This window comes from Gossypium raimondii, chromosome 13 (genome assembly GCF_025698545.1).
Source record: "Gossypium raimondii isolate GPD5lz chromosome 13, ASM2569854v1, whole genome shotgun sequence".
Lineage (NCBI taxonomy): Eukaryota > Viridiplantae > Streptophyta > Magnoliopsida > Malvales > Malvaceae > Gossypium > Gossypium raimondii.
The window spans coordinates 4,678,984-4,698,738 of NC_068577.1; the positions used below are offsets into that span (position 1 = coordinate 4,678,984).

Below are 19,755 nucleotides of genomic sequence, written 5' to 3' on the forward strand. Positions count from 1 at the left end.
AGATGCTAGGGGCCTAAAGAATACTATTTTAGCAAATAAAGAGGCATCTAATCAAGATAAGGCAAAAGTAATGATTTTTATTTGTCATTATCTACATGATGGATTAAAAGTAGAATATCTAACTGTAAAAGACCCTTGTGAGTTGTGGAATAATCTGAAAAAACAATTTGACTGTAAAAAAATGTAATACTCTCTAAAGCTCGTTAATTGGATGCACTTATGATTTCAATATTTTATGACTATAAGTGAATACAATTCAAAAATTTTCAAAATTACTTAATTAAAATAATGTGGAGAAAAAATAACTGATGAAGACTTGTTAAAGAAAATATTTCAACTTTTCATGCGTCTAATGTGCTCATGTAGCTGCAATATCCTGAAAAAAGTTTTAAAAAGTATTCCAATTTGATCTCATGCCTTATGGTAGCTAAGCAAAATAATGAGTTATTGATAAAAAAAATCATTGAATCTGTCCCATTAGTTTTACTCCATTCCTTAATGTGAATGTAGTAGTACATAACAATTATGAAATTAGAAACTATAAAGGTCATGGTTATTGACGTAGTTGGGGACGTGGTCATACTAGTAACTAGTATCACGGTGGTCATAATGGTGGTACTTCTAACCACAAAAAAAAAAAGAATAACAACGAAGGGAAATAAAAAGGTGGCCAAAATAACCCTTCAAAGATAATTGAAAAATTATGCTATCGATGAGATATGAAGGGACATTAGTCACATACCTATCATACGCCTGAGCATCTAGTGAAACTTTATCAAGCATTTCATTTAAAGGAAGAGAAATAATATTGAGACAAATTTTACACCCAAAATGATGAAATAAAGGCTTTTTTTTTTTTTTGCAAAAGATGAAGATTTTTACTATGACGCTAAAGCCAACCATGCTAGCAAGGATGATGGTTTTTATGGCCTGAATGATATAACTCATTTGGATGTGGCAGGTTTCTTTGAGAATTATGATACAACATAGGGATATGCTATTTTGCATGCAACAGTACTTGTGTGCATCAAATCAACAAATTATAGTAATTATTCCCCTTTACAATTGGCTTTTGGTCAAGAGCTAAATATTATCCATATTAGAATTTTTGGATGTGCGGTATATGTTCCAATTGCTCTACCACAACGTATAAATATAGGCCCCCAAAGAAGGTTGAGAATGTTGGTTATGAATCTCCTTTTATAATTAAGTATCTTAAACAGTAAACTAGAGATTTATTTATTGCTCGATTTGTTGATTGTCATTTTGATGAAACAACATTCTCAACATCAAACGGAGAGAAAAAATTGGTAAAAGAGATTACATGGAATGAGTTATCATTATCTCAATTAGATCCCCATATAAGTCAATGTGAACATGCAGTTAAGTAAGTTGTCCACATCAGCTTTGGGACATGATTAGCTTAGCTTTCCTCAAGACCTAATTATATGCCCTAACTCCAAACATATTAAAGCCCAATTGAATGTATCAATACAAGAGTTTGTGACGAGAGGCCTTTAAGGAAGTGTTTTTGAGGGCTTAAACATTGAAGACTCCATTTTGAGACAAGCTTGGCTCGTGAACGTAAGCCTAGAAGTTGGACCTAATTTGAAGATATTTTTAAGCTTGAAAGAGTTAAAGTCTTAAAGTGAGTAGCCCAAATCCGCACACCTTTGAAGATCAGCTCATTTGAAGCTCATTTAGATCACTTGAAGACTTAATTATTTTATTTTTGGCCTAATTTTTCAATGGCCCAACTAGAATGTTTATTTTAAGCCGAAGTTAGTTTGTTTTCTTGTAAATTTGGTTCATGCACAATTCCTATAAAGCGGTCGAATTCACTTAATCTTTTCTTTCCTTCTTTAAGTTTCTTGAGAAGAAAATGTTATCTTTCTTAGCTGCACACCTTTTTAGGCTAGCTTTCAAAGGATTTGTTTTTCCTTAGCCACCCACATCTTTAAACTAGTTTTAGGGATTTGTTTCTCTTTTTTTTTTTTTGTGGAGGGGGCAAACTACCAAAATAATGACTTTTGTTTATCTCATATTACATTTTAATCACCTATGTTTGAAATGTTACGTTTTAGTCACTTATGTCAACGTGTTGTAACATTTTAGTCGCTGAGTTGTTAATTATCGTTAATGGTGTAACGGTAAGCTGACGTGTCAAGTTAAATCATCATTTCAAACAAAAATTTTAGGTTAAAGTATACAATTGGTCCCCATATTTTTTTTTCATTTTGAGTAATTTAACTTTTTTTCTTTAGTTTCCATTCCCTTCTACTTCTCCTTTTATTTTCTCCCTTTTCCATTCCTTTTAACGTAATTTTTCTATGTTTTCCATTTGTTAAACTTTTTTATGTTTATGAAAAAAGAACAAGCAAATGCTGAAACCAAAGTAAAATGTGATTCGCATATTCTCACCCTACAGTTACAAACTCTCATCGTCTATCATCGCTTTAATGAACCAATTTGAATCTCTCAATGACCACATTATTTATCTTACCTACAATATTCTCACCCTATCAAAACTACGTTGTTTCACAAATTCTTCAAACGAGCTCTACACTCTCAATGACTAAAACAACCACCATACGAAACTTACCCTCAATTTTACCCAAACCAGTTTGGTACCATGCTCTCTTTCTCTCTTCGGTTCATCCATGCTCAGCTTCCAATCAAGTTTGCTTGGGAATATCCAAGAATGTTTAAATCAATTTTATTGTTTGCTTAATTTTATTCTTCAGAAAAGAAAAGAAAAGGAAATGAATAATCTACATGATTCTGTAAAAGTTTAGAAGCAAAAAAAAAATTTGTTTTGAATATAAAAATTCAATTTATGTTTAGTTTTGATTAAGAATATGAATTTTATATTGAATAGTTAGATCCAATTTTAGTTTCAAAATTAGGTTATATTCAAATCGAGATTTGATTAAGAATGATTGATGTTCGATTTTGAGTGAAATTCAATTTAGGAATCATGTGAAAGAAATAAGGACTTAGTTTTTTAGTGAGCAATGATTATGTTTTTCCAATGAAGAATATGAGAAGAGAGAAAAGTAAAGAGGAAGAAAAAAGTAAAATAAAGAAATAAAAAATTTAAATTGTTCAAAATAATAAAAGTATAGGGAGTAGTTTTAACAAAAGGAGGACATAAAAAAACTACGTTAAAATAAATGGAGAAGGGAGGAACACAGAGGGAGAATGAGAAGAGAATGGAAAACAAATAAAAAAAAAAGGAAAGTTCAAAGAACATAAAAGAAAAAAATTAAATTGCTCAAAACAAAACAAAAATATAGGGACCAATTGTATAATTTAACCTAAAATTTTCATTTCAAATGATGATTTAACTTGCGACAATTAACGCTCAATGACTAAAATGTTACAACACGATAACGTAAGTGACTAAAACGTAACATTTCAAACATAAATGACTAATATGTAACCTGAGATAAACAAAATTGATTATTTTGATAGTTTATCTTTTTTTTTTCTAGCTCCATTCTTTTATAAAAAGGGGTAGCTCTATTCTTCTTATTTGCAAGAAATCTTTTCTTATTTGTTTTAGAAAAGTTTTCAACTCAATCTTCTTCAATTTTGAATTTAACTTCTTTAATCCATGATATGAAATGAGTCAATAAAGCATTTCATAAATGAAATTTAAATAAAACAAGGGGTAAATGTAAAAAATGTGACTACACTAAGACAGTAACTTATTAAATAAATAAAAAAAGACCTTTTTTTTTTCTCTTTGAACATTAAAGAGGGAGGGAAATAAAAACAAGCAAATACAGAAAGCAAAGGGGATTCCTTAGGGCAAATTACCAATAAAAGCCGGTTTTTTTTCAAAATTTACCGAAATGGGCCATTTTCCGCGAAATCGCGTCCACGTCAGTGCGATGTCAGGGTACGTGTCAGGACATCGCGTCCACGTCAGCGCGATTTACTTACGTGGACACAAATCGCGCCTACGAGGACGCGATTTGCTGACGTGGATGAACAGTTTATGTTTTTAAGCTTGGAAAACTTTGAAAGGCCATAACTTTTCGCTCGGTTGTCCGATTGAGACGAATTTTTTTTTATTTTGAATAAATTTTCGAGATCTACGCGTTGACAAACAGCCGAAGGCGGTTTGCCGCACTTTTTTTCAAAAAAGATCCTTTTTTGCCCCTAAATTTTGATTTTTTCGGTTTAAAATTGAATTTTGAAACATTCAAATCATTATTTTCCTTATTTATTTAAAGTAAACACCGGATCTTTTTTACAGAATTGTCTTATATCATCCTATTATAGGTATAAGTCAGCTCATTCCACTTTTGAGAAGTTCCCTAAAATTTTCCATTTTATTCAATTTAGTCCCTAAAAGCTAAATAGTCATATATTCAAATCTAAGCTTCGTTTTTCAATTCAAATTCAATTTCATCCTTCCATAACATTCAAATATTCTTAAATACAAAAATTTCATGCTAATTTTGAAATAATTACACTTTAGTCCCTATACTCGTAACTAACAAATTATACTTTACAAATTAGTCCCTATTCATCTCTAAGCAGTTTGTCAGCGCGTAGATCTCGAAAATTTATTTGAAATAAAAAAAATCGTCTCAATCGGACAACCGAGCCAAAAGTTATGGCCTTTCAAAGTTTTTCAAGCTAAAAAACATAAACTGTTCATGCCACGTCAGCAAATCGCGTCCTCTAGGGCGCGATTTCCGTCCACGTCAGCAAGTCGCGCTGACGTGGACGCGATTTCGCGGAAAATGGACCATTCCGGTAAATAATCAAAAAATCGGCCCATTTCGATAAATTTTGAAAAAAACGGCTTTTATTGGTAAATTGCCCGATTCCTTATCCTTCATTGTCCGTTTATTACGCCATCATCATTTTTATTCTTCTTCCATCTTTCGTCTCACTTTATTTATTCTTAAATTGTTTAAGTTCTTGAATAATTCATAATTTATTTATTTTTCGATTTCAGATTCAAGAGAATCAAATTTGGTCTCACCTTTTGGAAAATAATATTTGATTTTTCTGCTTCCAAAACCCATCAAACATTGGCCAAAGTTCATCTCTTCTTGTTTCAATATGTTTCTTTCCAAATTATGTTTTATTTTCATTCTTTCTAATAATTTTTTTTTTATTTTCAAATTCGGTTCTAAACATTTCAACATCTTAAAATCAATCCACTCGTTGCCCTCTATCATTAGACATTGTCATATATATTAACTATATAATTAACTATAATCATAACTATTTTATTAATAATGTTTCTATTAAATTTTGAATATAAAATTAAGTTCATAAAAATTATTAATATAATAATTATAATTATTTTGTTAATACTATTTTTGTTATCAATGTAATAGTTATTATCACTTAATTAGATTTTGAATCCATATTAAATTTCGCTATTAATTTTATTAATTATCACTTAATTAGTGTTACAATATTTAACACTATAAATATATGCATTAGTAAGACATTTTCATTCAAAATAACATCTAAAGAATTAATGAAAAAATTCATATTTAATACTATTGGTCGCTTCTCATTTTTTCATTACTTTTAAAAGTTGTTTCATTATCTCAATTATTTTTAAAATTAATAGAATTTTATTATAAATTAGATCGATTCTCATTTAATTAGTAAATATATTTTTTTAAAAATTATAAAAATATATATATGATTTAATGAATTTTAAAAATAAATACGTAAAATCACATACAACTAGACTTGTCAATGAGGCTCGAAAAGTATGAGGGTTTGGGTAAAAATTAGGCCCAAAAAATGAGTTTGGGCAAAAAAAATAAAGCTCATTTAGAAAACGGGCTAGGCCTAGAGTAAGGCTTTCTTTTCCCGGCTCAGCCCAAATATGCAAAAAAAAAAAACCTATTGTTTCTTCTTGCTTTTTTTTTTACTATTTTTTGCTATTTTCTTGTTGTTTTTCACTATTTTGTTACTATTTCACTATTATATTGCTATTATTTTGTTATTATTTGAATATTGTATAACTCTTGTTTTATTGTTGATTTTGTTACTATTTTAGAGGCATTTACTTGTTAAGTTGTACCAATATTAGTGTTATATAAGTATACATATTTTTCAATTTATTTTCAATTTGTTGAGAAATATTTTTTAATATTATATATATTAAAAATTATATAAAAATTTAATATGGGTGGGTTGAACCCAAATTTTAGCATTTTTATCCAGACCGGACCTGGACAAAATTTTAGACCCATTTGTCGGGCCAAACTCAGGCCAAGCAAACAAGTCCTAAAATTTTAATTGGGCTCAACGTATAGGCCTAACAAACAGCCCTAAACTTTTGACTAGGTTCGACCTGACGTATGGACACCTCTATGTACAACATAAGTGACATAGAACTTGGCTCGAAATGATTCACTAGTAATTTTTAACAAAGCTTGATAATAATAGTTCTATTATTTATTTTTATAAAGAATATTTATTGTAATATTTTTTATGTTTACAAAAACTTAAAATAAAAAATAAAAAATAAAAAACAAAAAACAAACTTTATCTTAAATTCAACCATTGGACTATGGACTCGTAAGCGACAACCTGGAGATTGCAACTAAAGAGCTGGACCGTATAGCCCTCATCTGACAAATAAAAAAAGCACAAGTGTAGCCCGGAACGACGCCGTTTACCACTTCCCAAAAGTACTTTTGTTTTCATCTAATAACTCATCACCCACTCCGTATCTTATCGTGTAAACGACTCACCACTTATATGTCGCCAAGTGTAAAAAACGAGGTTTAATATTGGCTTAAATTTCCACTCTCCTTTTCTGGCGCGTGCAGACCAGAAGGGAACATTCTTTGTAATCATTTCATGGTTCAATTTTTATTTTCTTTTTATTGATTTAAACAGAGAGGGAATTCAATTCAATCGTTGAAAAATAATTTAGAGATCCTTTTCGGCTAAAAAATTCAAACCCTAATTTCTTGAAAATTTTCTCTTACGGAAAAAAAAAAAAAAATGGGATTATGGGAAGCTTTCCTCAATTGGCTTCGAAGGTAAGTTGTTTTGTTTGGTTACTGAGAAAACAAAAGAATTAAATAGAAAGTTTGAAATTTTAGTATCTGTGTTCATTTTAAAGTTGTAATCTAAGCGAGGGTAATGTTTAAAAAAGAAAGATTCTTTATTCAATTCATTTTTCCTGGAAAATCTTTTTCTTGTTTATTATTGACATTTGAAAGTTGGATTGAGTAAATAAACGTATGGAATCAATCTATTGTGACCGGGGGTTTTTTTTTTAATTCCCTTTTAATGTTGTTTTTTTCTGGATGCTGAAAATATGCAATTTTTTGTTTCTCTATATGTAAAAGTTATCAAGGTAATAAATAACAATTGCCCTTTTAAGAAACATTATAAATTACTATAATGATGACTAGATTTTAAGCGATTTTTATGGTGCTAATTGGATGATGGGTAGTTAAGTTGATTACACACATGGTTGCCCTTTGATGCTTACATGGTTTGTTGACCATTCTATTGAAGTGCTTGATGTTGGTAACTTTTAAAAGATAGAGGAGACTGGCCAAGGAGGCCTTGGCTGTAATGGCAAAAGGCCTTAGGACGTTGAGCGCTCAGGTCCGAGTCCCAACTATTTAAATCATTTGTTGGCAAGTTAGTTTGAGTTGAGTTAATTATTCAATTCAGGGATTGTAATGATTAGTTTTGACAATAACCATTGACATCGTTGTAAGTAACTTAAAAAAAAGATAGGGGAGATTGGAGAGGAGTTTCTTTTTGTCATATCTATTCTCATGGGGCTTGTTTTTTATACTTTAATTATATGTACGTGGCTTTGTAGAGGTATTTAAGCAAACAATGTTGATTGTCGCTTGAGGTCCAGCTTGTCCGGTTTTGCAGTTAAGAGTAATAGGATTATCTTGCCGAAGTACTTGAGAATTGAGATAAGGATGGTTTGTTATTCTGGGATAATCTAGATGGTGATGAATGGACCATAATGTTATGGTAGCAATGGTGTTCATGAGGGAAGTGCTGACTGCTGATGTGGACAATGCTCAGTTAGGAATTAGACTGGAGAGGATGTTTATCTCATCTATGCTCAAGGGGCTTTTTTTTTATGTTTGAATTACTAGTACTTGGCTTTGTGGAGGTATTTAAGCAAACAACATAGATTGTTGCTTGAAGTCCTGTTTCTTCTATATTGCAGTTAAGAAAATCATAGTTGCAGCTGGTGGCAGCAGCTATAGTTAGAGGGCATTGAGAGTAATAGGGCTATCTTGATGAAATACTTGAAGATAGGATGGCTTGTTATACTGGGATCATCTAGATGATTGACCAATTTACCATAGTGTAATGGTAGCTACGGTGTTTGTGACGGAAGTGCTGATGTGGTCGACACTAAATTAGGAGAATTAGACAAGTTACTTGACAGGGTTCTTGTGGATCAGTTCTCGATTAAGGACTAACAGGTTTTGTAGCATATATCTTTCCTAATGGTGTATTGAACTAAAATAGCATCCTTCGGTGCCCTCCTACTCTTGCTTTTCTTCTCAAGCCAAATTGGCCAACTGCCGAAGAGCAGTATCTGTTATCTATTACTCAAACAAGAAGGAATTATATAACCTATGGTAACAAAGGAAGGTTTTGGTTATTGGCTCATAAACCCAAAACTTATCTTGTTTCCTTTGGCCATTTTATTCTTTGCATGCATTATATGTAATACTCGGGGAATGCCATAAAATTTTCGAAGAGCTCCCAATGCATGTTTGTGATTGACCATTTTCCGGCATATTAATCTGATACATATTTGTATCTTCTTACATAGTGATTCTTATTATCTTTTTCCTCTTGTAGTCTGTTCTTCAAGCAAGAAATGGAATTATCCTTAATAGGCCTCCAGAATGCTGGAAAAACATCCCTAGTTAATGTCATTGCCGTAAGTGAATATTTATTTGAGTTATAACATTGTTTTGTTTGTTATTGTTTTTCTCTTTTTAGCTTGGTTCTGACTGCTAGACTTATTCTTCTGTATCTTTTTTCAAGACCGGTGGATATAGTGAAGATATGATACCAACGGTAAGTCATATGGAAAAAAATCCGATTCAAACATTGATTCTTGAAAATTTGGCATGCAGCATGTTTTTTCTGGTTCGGTATTGGGGTTGTTCCCTGAAATTTCCATATCTCTTCTGTTTGCAGGTAGGATTTAATATGAGGAAGGTAACTAAAGGAAATGTCACGATAAAGTTGTGGGATCTTGGTGGTCAACCAAGGTTTCGGAGCATGTGGGAGAGATACTGCCGTGCTGTTTCAGCTATTGTGTATGTTGTTCATGCCTTTAAGCTTTTATATGTCTCTGTATGATATATATTACCTTGCAACATGTTACATTGTTTGATGTTACCATGTTCATTTAAGACATTCCTTTCTCTGTCTTGTTTCGAGTGTTGAACTAAGTTGATTTTCTTATATACCTCCTCATTTTTCTCCATACTGCCACCGTCTGAATTTTCGGTCATTTAAGTTCCTTTCACGTACCTTGAACACAGTTAAAAAAATCGGGAAAGGATCTATGTAATTCTTATTCACAAGTAAGCTATGCATTCCCTGAACAGTTGTGAATATGATTTGATCTTTATTTTCCACAAATTTTACAGTTAGCAACCCCAACAGCACCCCATGCTACCTGTTTCCTTGTCTTAATTACCAATAGAGAAATTTTAAGATAGCTTTTTTTATTTTTAAGACCTGCAAATCACTTATGTAAGAAGGATATATTGATACATGCTCTCTGCCGAGTAGAACATGCATGTGTTATTGCCCTCTTTGTGTAGGTAACTTTTTATTAGTATATTGTTGTCCAGATTGATGATCAACTAGTTCTTCGATTTTCACAATTTGCAGTTATGTTGTGGATGCTGCCGATAATGATAACCTATCTGTCTCGAGAAGAGAACTTCATGACCTGTTAAGTAAATCCTCACTGAATGGTATTCCCGTGCTGGTACTCGGTAACAAGATTGACAAACCAGAAGCCTTATCTAAAGAGGATTTGACAGAGCAAATGTAAGTGGAAGCTATCGGATAAGAAAGCTCTGAAACCAGTTCTTCTTTCTCCATAAATCTCAAAAGAAAAACCAGATTTATGTTGTTAATTATTGCATTGCATGATAATATTCATTCATGGTGCCGGCATATATATGCAGGGGGCTCAAATCCATTACTGACAGAGAAGTGTGTTGCTATATGATTTCATGCAAGAATTCCACCAACATTGATGCAGTCATTGATTGGCTTGTGAAGCATTCAAAATCAAAGAATTGAAGTCTCAAAGTTTCTGTAACATTGTTTTTTGTTTTTTCAGTTTGTGATTATAATCAGTTAGAGGTTGCTTCTTCTTGTTCTCTTGGTCCAAGGTGGTCAAATATGGCTTTGCTGTTGGGTCTGTCTTTGTGTCTAACATGGTTTTGTCTATGTCTGACACCATTGTCTTGATTTTTAAACTTAGCTGGTATCAGAAGGTATTTATATAATATATTTGTTTGGTGGATGAGTGGGGCATAAAATTTGTTTTGATCCTCTATATGTACATATATTGGGTTGTAAACATGGTTAATGTGTTGTGGTTTTGAATCAAATAAAAGGTTATTGATACATTTTTAGTTCCACTCTTATGGATCTCATGTTTATGCAAAAAAAGGGTTAAATTCTATATGAAGTTCATATAGTATGCATTTTTTTGCAGATTTAATCCTACTTTTCAAAATATGTATTTTTAGTCTTGAAAAAAAGGTTAAATATGTATATATATTGATACAATGTTTAGAATTACTTATAATTTCTCTCTAATTTTTAAATAAGAAGATAAATGCGTTTTAGTGCGTTCGGACTTACGTCTTCCTACATTAGTAATAATATTGATGTCAACCAAACTAAAACTCGGTCAGTGATGTAGTATATTTTTAAAAATATATGACGGCCTGACATATATTTTGATGCTTTTTATACAATTGGATGATATTTGTCCTAATGTATAAAAATGTTGAAATTAGGTTTTGGTTTAGTTAATTTTATAAATTAGTTTTAAAATACTATGATGACATCATCCAACAAATTGAATATTACAAAATATATTTTAGTTTAGGGTAAATTGCATAAAAGGTCACCCTAAAATAGAGTCGTTCTTATTTTGGTTACTTTAATTATTAATCGTCAATTTAATCACTCTAATTAAGATAATTACTCGAATTAATCTACGCCATTAAAAATCACTAATCCACTAATGGATTGCTAACATGATTTTTTATTACTAAAGTTAGGAACATCTCTATAATTAATTCAAAATACTTTTTTAAATTTATTTGCAACATGAAAATTAAATGATAAAATTATCAACATTTATACCCTGTTAAAGAAGAGAGAATATGGTAATCTCAATGTCATTTCTTCCAACACAGCAAAGTGCACAGCTTCATTGAATAATTGATTTCATTGAATAATTGATTGTTGGAAGGTTAAAAAGAAGATTCATATCATTGTTTCTACTTCAAATAGTTTTTGGTTTTCAAAACCTTCTGGAAAAAGCCCAATATGCATGGTAGTGGATGTAAAAATAGCAATTTTTAGCCAAAATCCAATCTTCAAAACAATGTAGCTGAGCCATCCAAAATTGGCAAACTCTATGGTCGACCAAACATAACATTATGAAGGCTTAAAAACTTTAGACAAGGATGCCTCTCTCTCCATATATGTTTGTCCTCTGCATGGAATGGTTAGGTCACTCTATCAACTCGGCACTATCGAGAGGATTCTGGAATCTTATACGCATTTCCCGCTCGAGACCGCCTCTTTCTCATCTCTTATTTGGTGACGACCTTGTCATATTCTACAAAGCGGATGCAAAACACGACAAATTGCTAAAGGAAATCCTCCATAACTTTTTTGAGCTCTCAGTACATAAGGTCAATCCCAGGAAAACAAATATTTTCTTCTCTAAAGGTGTTGAGGAGTATGTGTCATCCATGCTTAGCAATATGCTTGGGTTTCAAAAGGTTCATGATCTTGGACATTATCTTGGAGTTCCTCTCTTCCATCAAAGAGTTACAAATAGCACCATGTACTTTGTGGTGGAAAAGGTTTAAATGAAGCTACAAAGTTGGGACGCGCGTCAACTATCTATCGCTGGTCGAACCACCCTAGCGCAGTCAGTTCTCCTTTCCATCCCAGGGTATTTCATGCAATCCATGATGATTCTTAAGAAAATATGCGATGAAATTGAAAGGTTGGCGTGGACATTCATCTAGGGCACCACAGACGATAGGATGAAGATGTCACTTGTAGGTTGGGACTCTGTATGCCAACCAAAGGACTGCGGTGGGTTGGGTATGAGACAGCTACGTAACCAAAACATATCCTTCCTGCTGAAGCTTGGATACAATGTGGTTTCTAACGAAGAGGCTTTATGGGTTCGAGTCATCAGATCAAAATACGGGTTGGACGGTTCTTTACCTGACAACATTAAGAGGGGTTTGAAGCTCATTTCTTTGGAAGTCACTCTCTAAAGTCTGGGGCCTCTTGCGCGAAAACATCATATGGTCAGTCGGTAATGGGAATAAAATCCAATGCTAGAAGGACCCCTGGATCCCTAATGTTGGCCCCCTTATCAACTATATCCCTAATCACATCAATATTAGTCCCGACAGCCTGCTTAGAGAATAGACCACAGAGGATGGCAATTGGAACTTTGACCTCTTGTAGACTTGGTTACCAGATGAGATCATTGGCCATATCAAGGGCATCCCACCCCCACATCTACTTGAAGGACCTGACAGACTATCTTGGTGTCATACTTCAACCGGAGCTTTCACCATTAAAAGTGCTTTCAAAATGTTGAAGGAGAGTCTTGGAGCCCCAAAGATGAATTATGGAAGAAAGCGTGGAAACTCCTAGGACCGCAAAGAGTTCATTTTTTTCTTTTGGACTGTTCATAAGCAAAGGCTCCTTACTACTGCGGAAAGGGCTAAGCATGGCTTAGCAGAGGACCCCTCTTGTCCAATTTGTGGTCATTCATTAGAGGATATCTTACACGTCATCCGGGACTGCACATTGTCTAAAGAAGTTTGGAAACAGGTAATCCCGAGAACCTAACAATTTAACTTTTTTCTAACGCTCTGAACGAATGGTTCTCTTAATCTACAGGTTAACCCAAGTTCCTACGGTGCGGAAGCTAACTGGGCGTGCCTCTTTGGATTATTGGCTTGGCGCCTATGGAAGAATCGTAACCTCTTCATTTTTCAAGGAAAATTGTGGAGCCTAGAGAAGATAATTAAAACCTTGGCATCTTAGGCCAAGCATTTCTCCTTGGCAAGTAGACAGGTTGCGGACGTTGAAATCAAAATGACTCGTGGAGAACCATTGGCAGGAGAGTGGACTTACCTCAACACAGATGGTGCCGTTCAAGTGGACTCAGGGGATACAGTTGCAGGGGGAGTGCAGCGCGGCAAAAATGGAGAATGGATCCTAGGTTATAACAAGTACCTAGGTAATTGCTCAATCCTTGATGCGGAACTTTGGGGTATTCTTGACGGCCTAAAACTCATCTAGCGAAGAGGTGATGCCAATGTGGTAATTCAATCTGACAGCTTGGAGGCAGTTAAAGCTATTCATGAAGTGCCTTGAAAACCTCACACTCTGCTTTAATTAGAAGGATACGTCACATCCTATCCCAAAAAAGTAGTTGGCTCCTACGCTACATTCCTAGGGAGCAAAATCGAAATGTTGATCTAATAGCCAAACTGGCCTTTGGAGAAAAGGAAGATCTTCGACTAATTGAAACCCCCCCAGAAGCAGTCTCAGCACTTATCAAAGCTGATAAAGAGAAGAATCTTTTGTAATTTATTTTCCAATTCAATAACTTAATTTTGTAAGTTTTTTTTCTCACCAAAAAAAAAAACTTTTAATAATTAGAATTGGATGGTACTAGACCTATTCATGGTTCGTATTACTCATCCAGGCCTGAAGGTCTGTCCAAAATTTGGAAGGATTTGGGTAAAAATATTAGGCCCATTTAAAATATGGGTCGGGCTCAATCTTGAACATTCAAGGCCTGAGCCCAGCTCGACCCGTTTTAAGTTTATAATACTTTATATTATGTTATTTTTATATATTATATAATTTATAACACATTTAAAAAAATAAACATATACTAAATATATAATACTACTCTAATATAAACATTAAAATAATGTTAAGATCACTATATAAAAAATTTTAATAAATAAAAGATATATAAAATTATTAAATATTAAAATAAAATAAAATAAAATAAATATTTTTAAAAAAATAAAAAAATAAAAATATGGACATGCCTAAAATGGGTTTGGGTTAGTCTTTTGCAAATATGAGCGAGTTTAGGTAAAATTTTAAGGCCAAATTTCGAACCTTGCTGGACTTAGGCAAGTGTAAAATATGTTAACATCGTGGTTAGACCTAGCCCATGAGCACCTCTAGATGGTTTAATAACAAGCCAAATCATCGAACTGATGCCAACCGTTCCAAATCATCATCTTTCAGCTTAACCTGGTTGGCCTTAGTGGCAAAGCCAAGAGGGGCTGGCAGGGGCCCTGGCCCCCCCTACAATGAATTTTTATTTATTTATGTCTTTTATAATTTATCAAATTTTAAATTAGTAATGGTAAAATTGTATTTTGGCCCCCCAAAAAATAATAAAAATTTGATTGAATCCTTTAAAAATTATAAAGATATAAACTATTAAAATAGTGAAATCGCATTTTTACTATCGTAAAAATATACAATTTAATTTCGGCCCTCTAAAAAATATTTTTATCTACAATAAACAACAATAAAGAGTTTTTTAAAACAGAAAATCAATCACCCTAAATTTGCAATATATACTTCCTATTTCGAACTATTCATTAGTTTCTTCAAAATCCTCGTATCCATGTTTGTTCATGCATCTAATCATTTTTTTTTTTGGTTATGCGTTGTGATGTTTGTTTGCTGAGAAAATGAGAGGTAATTAAAGCAAGGGCAAGTGAACTACTCATGTTGACTGGTTCAAGCCATGGGGTTTGACCATGGACTCAAAGCCTCAACAAAAAGCCATATAGAAGGAACATATAGCATAATTTTTGGTTTATTTTCCTTCGGGGATTATAATCGTGGTAGTCTGTGGCGATAGGGTGGCCGTTGGTGTTATGCTGGTGGGTGGGAGGATTCTCTTTTCTTAAAAAGGATTCAAATGTTGATGATGCTAATATTGAAATTTTCATATTGCAAATAAATAAATAAAAGTTTTTGACTAATTTTAGAGAAATCCCTAACTTTAGTCAAAAGTAAAAAAATTGCCACGCCAACAATCTGTTAGTGAATTAACGGAAATTTTAATGGAGCGACCAATTAGAACAATTATTTTAATCAGAGTGACTAAGTTGACAAAAAAATTTAAGTGGCTAAAATAAGAGTCATTATTTTAGGGTGACCTGCGGTGTAATTTACCCCATACTTTGTGTGTATAACAATAACATAATCCTTTACTATTTTAAATGTCAAATTTTAGTTTGGTCCTCAACTATATTTAAATTCATGATTTAATATTTTTACTTTTTAATATTAATATTCACTTTAATTCGACATAATTTGGTCTCTATTTTTATAAAGTCATCAATTAACCCAAATAATTATCGTCACTAATTATTTCTATTAAAATAATTGTGTGAATTCTTTCTTAAAACCTTTGCGATGCAAAAGAGAAAAGAAAAATCTTGCCAGCTTGATGAGTTAAAATATATTTTTAAAAAGTTCACCTAAGCGTTTTAACTAGAATAACTAACAATCTTAACTATTTCTGATAGCTAATGATGTTATAAAACTAGATGGACCAAATTGCATCAAATTGAAATATACAGATAAAATCTAAAATTTAAGCATAATAGAAGGAGTAAAACTATAATTGAGCCACTTTGAAAATTAATTTAATTTGCGAGGGCATGAAATATTAAATTTTGACATTTACTGCCCAAAGGAATGTTTGCTAATAAAATAATTTGAAAATTATTTCGAACCCAAAATCGCAAACGAAAATACCGGTTTTCGGTTGGCGGCTCCATTTTGAGTTTGAACCCGAGTCTTCATTCTTCGCTCCCTTTCCTTGCCGGTCCGGTTCCGGCGAACAGCCAAGGAAATGACCCGCCGACTCCTCGGAAACTAAGCGGTAACCGCTTATATGTTGATGCTATGTTGCTTGACGAGTTCTCGTGTTTTTTTTTTGTCTGTACTGTTTGCTAATTTGTGGTGAAATTTTTGCTTAATGGTAAGTGAAAGTTTCTCGATCGATGATTTCTCAAATTCTCCCTATGTATTTTTTAGAGTTTTACATGAATTTTTTTTTTTTTTAACCTCTTGGAGCCTAGCCTAGGGTTAGGCTAACTCTTATAATTTGTATATTATGATAGAAAGGAGTTTTGTCTTCACGAATTTCTAGAGTGGTGTACTCTTTAATTAAAGTTGAGTTGAAGCTGGATTCTGATGATTAATTGAATAAATTTGCTTTTACTTATTATCTCTTTCCTTCAAATCTTGTAAATTTGGATTTCTATCCGCTAACTTGTTTGAAATTTGAATGCTGGTTGAATTATAGTAAATGCCCAACCTTTGATGTTTAACGTAAATTCTTTTTAGTCATTAGCCCTTTTTCTTCAATAATCTGATAAATTTGGATGTCTGTCTATTGAATGATGTAGAAGAATGGTTTAAAGATGAGCTTATTGGACAATTAGGCTGTTAGTGACTGTTCCATTAAATGCTGTGTCCCTAATCCTTTTGTTTCGGGGGCTCTGCAAACTGTATGGCAAAGTTTTTTACTGAGGCAGTAAGGGGAGGTGCCATTAAAGCCTTTTAAGCTTGCTCCGTAAATGTAGGTTGTTAGGTGCTAATTTGATTCCTTTTTTGGCAGGGTTACGGCCAATATCTTTCATCTGAATACATTAAAATTACAATTATGTAGAATAACTTACTATTAAAAGATATTACATATAGATTTGTTCCTGATTGTATTTAATTTTGCAACTAGTTTTTGAAATATCTGGTCAGAAAACAACTAATGCATTAAAAGATGACTTTGCAACACATTCTTCTTGCGTAAAGTTTCAAATGGATAAAAGATGGTTGAAAAGAAGGAGTTGGGCATTATGAGAATCGGGGCCTCTCGCACACAAACTTAGAATTGGACCACTAGACCGAACACTCATTTGTTGTCTATAATTTACTGTTATTACATTTACAGGTAGTATTTTTCAAGAAATGGTGCATACCTTTTATTTATTGATGAACTTTCTCTGATCGGAAATAGATTGTTTGTGATCCTTTTTGCTATTGGAATTAACACTTATCATCACATCCCAAAAATCGGGTTAGTAGAATCTGGTTTGTGAAGTGTTCACGTCCCGATTTTTAAAATTATCTTTGTGCATTTAATAAATAAATGAGTTATTGGTCTAATCATTAAGTATTAGTTACATTGTCATTGAAACCCGAGTTTCATTCCTTTTCCTAGCATCTTTTCTATTATTTTGCAAATTTTACTTCAAATCCTAGTAAGTGTCACACCTTGTTTTAAAAATAAATGTTGTAAGAGTTTAAATAAGATTGAGTTAGACTTAGTGGTTAAGAAGTAGTGGTATCGGATTATTGTTCGCAATCCCGTTATAAGCCAAAATAGAGTAAGCATTGATCTCCAAAACCAAATCCGAAAAGCCACTCTCTTTCCTCTGTTATGGTTGAACCCTACAGGGTGGTTAAGGACTTAATTTTAGTTCATTCTCTGTGTTGGGTACAGATCTGAATTGGATCTAGTTATATCTAAAACGTAGGAGTTGCAGAATAGCGATAGAGTTTTGGTTTCGCGTTAATCAAGTGTGGGTCTTACCTTTGGGTGTTTTGGTGATAATTGTAAATTATGTGATATGCATGTTGGTTAATTGTACATGTTGATTTTTGTGCTTAGCCGAATAGCCTTGTGTTAGATACGGGATTGTCGATTATGGTAAGTGCTAAAAGGTGATAGCCGAATGTGCAAAGCCTTTATTTGGGATTAATTGAATGTGTAAGTGTTGATTGTAATTACTGATTGTCTGCTATGGCTGAGTATGCATAGACTGCTAATGTATGATATGGTATTGTTATCACATGTTTCCCGAATGTATGAGAAAATGCCTACTATTCTGTATTTACTAATTGCATGTAAAACATGCCACTGTTACTGAATTACTGATCGTATGTTAAAACATGCCACTATTCTGTGTTGTACCTATTCTATCATGCATGTTATGTGATTCTGTTGTATGGGTTGGAAAGATTGATGATTGTGTAGTTCTGCCGGTTTATTCGCAAATATGAGAGTTATGGCGGATAATCCGCAAATATTGGAGTTCTGGCAGTATAGCTGCAACATTGGAGTATTATTCGGAGTTCTAGCAGTTCGTCCGCAAACTTTTTACTGGCAGTTTAACCACAAATTATTGTCATTTTATCTGCAAATATTATTGTTACTGGTGATTTATCCACAATGAGCTACGGCTCTTATTGTTATGGTGTGTACGGATAGATGAGTTCTGGGGAACTCATGGTGTGTAGCGGATGGATGGATAGGAAATTGCACTGACATCCATGGACATGTACATACATTCTGAGAACTCTGTGATTCTGTATATTTTGAAACACTGTGATCTGTGACACTGTTGTTACTATTATCTCTATTTACTTGCATGCTTTTGTGATCTTTGGTACACTGATTTCTTATGATTAAGACTCATACTGAACTTGCAAGTTCACCCATTTAATTTACTCCTTACAGATAACCCTCAAGGTTAGGATTGGATTCGTCATACGGAGGTCTCGTCTCAGATTTTCAGTTAATAAAGTATTTTTAATTTTACTTTATTTATTTTGGTTTTATTTTTGGGACTGTAAATTTTATTAATAATGAACCGTGGTATGCGTTGTTTTTATTTGGGATTTTGCATGCATGAAATTTTTTTGTGAAAACCGAACGAATTTAATAACCGGCTTAATATGATTTAAAACACGAATTTTCTTATAAGATCAAGGACATCACATTTTTCCGCTGCATAGTGATGAAACGTAATTTTAAATGTTTACTGATGAAATCAATTGAGTTTTTTTTTTCAAACGACACGAGTTTCTAATAAATTGAACTTAAATTATAGGCAACCTAACAATCTGATGTTTTAAATAAACCTAAGGCAACCACGCTAAGTTTTTTTGGAAATTGATCAAAATAGTGATTTTTTTAAAACCAAACAGATTTATTTGACCATTATGATGGCTAATGTACCTTTTAGAATTCAGCCATAACATCTAGGCCAGGTTTGAGAGGTTACACGTATGCAGTTATGCAAGAATACCAAAGTCTTCTATTTGCACTAGGATGCTTGCTAACTAATAGCTGTAAAGTCATTCTGTAATTTCGTTGACCTGGGTTTGAATCCTATTTTGACCTTTGGTTGGAGGCATTTTGGTGCAGAAGGAGGAGCTAAATGTAAGAGGCCTATAGCTTGGTGCTTCGTCAGAATGACATATGGACATGCTTCTTACCCAGAAGAAGAAAAAGGCAGATTTGCTTTCTATTGCCCATCCCTCTCTCCTTTATTTTTTTTGGCTAAACAGGTTATTGTCGATTAACAGCTTTATTCCTTTATTTTGACAGGGTTAAGGTAGAAT

General features: G+C 32.9%; 2 protein-coding genes and 1 long non-coding RNA gene across 3 annotated transcripts; all 3 read left to right on the plus strand.

The window, feature by feature from the left end:
• The first annotated feature begins 6,873 nt into the window (after positions 1–6,873).
• Positions 6,874–10,664, plus strand: LOC105783956 (ADP-ribosylation factor-like protein 8a). Its single transcript, XM_012609677.2, has 6 exons — positions 6,874–7,037; positions 8,851–8,932; positions 9,040–9,072; positions 9,196–9,317; positions 9,901–10,062; positions 10,203–10,664. Exons 1-6 carry the CDS (start codon positions 7,000–7,002, stop codon positions 10,318–10,320), a joined length of 555 nt encoding a protein of 184 aa, XP_012465131.1. The 5' UTR covers positions 6,874–6,999; the 3' UTR covers positions 10,321–10,664.
• Positions 10,665–12,724: 2,060 nt separating this feature from the next.
• LOC128036033 (uncharacterized) lies at positions 12,725–13,599 on the plus strand. The gene is made up of 4 exons (XM_052626560.1): positions 12,725–12,871; positions 12,988–13,125; positions 13,195–13,273; positions 13,418–13,599. Exons 1-4 carry the CDS (start codon positions 12,725–12,727, stop codon positions 13,597–13,599), a joined length of 546 nt encoding a protein of 181 aa, XP_052482520.1.
• A 2,445-nt stretch (positions 13,600–16,044) lies between these two features.
• LOC128036019 (uncharacterized) lies at positions 16,045–19,644 on the plus strand. The gene is made up of 3 exons (XR_008192815.1): positions 16,045–16,228; positions 18,869–18,925; positions 19,559–19,644. It is a non-coding gene; the product is annotated as an uncharacterized LOC128036019 (long non-coding RNA).
• Positions 19,645–19,755: the final 111 nt, after the last annotated feature.

What these genes read in the sequence shown, in the direction of transcription:
- LOC105783956 (XM_012609677.2), top strand. Translation starts at nt 7,000, where the DNA reads ATGGGATTATGGGAAGCTTTCCTCAATTGGCTTCGAAG. An exon ending in GTGAAGATATGATACCAACG is followed by an intron (nt 9,073 to 9,195) that starts GTAAGTCATATG and finishes TTCTGTTTGCAG; the next exon opens with GTAGGATTTAATATGAGGAA. An exon ending in GAGGATTTGACAGAGCAAAT is followed by an intron (nt 10,063 to 10,202) that starts GTAAGTGGAAGC and finishes ATATATATGCAG; the next exon opens with GGGGCTCAAATCCATTACTG.
- LOC128036033 (XM_052626560.1), top strand. Translation starts at nt 12,725, where the DNA reads ATGGCAATTGGAACTTTGACCTCTTGTAGACTTGGTTACCAGATGAGA. An exon ending in CTAAAGAAGTTTGGAAACAG is followed by an intron (nt 13,126 to 13,194) that starts GTAATCCCGAGA and finishes CTTAATCTACAG; the next exon opens with GTTAACCCAAGTTCCTACGG. An exon ending in TTGGCGCCTATGGAAGAATC is followed by an intron (nt 13,274 to 13,417) that starts GTAACCTCTTCA and finishes AACCATTGGCAG; the next exon opens with GAGAGTGGACTTACCTCAAC.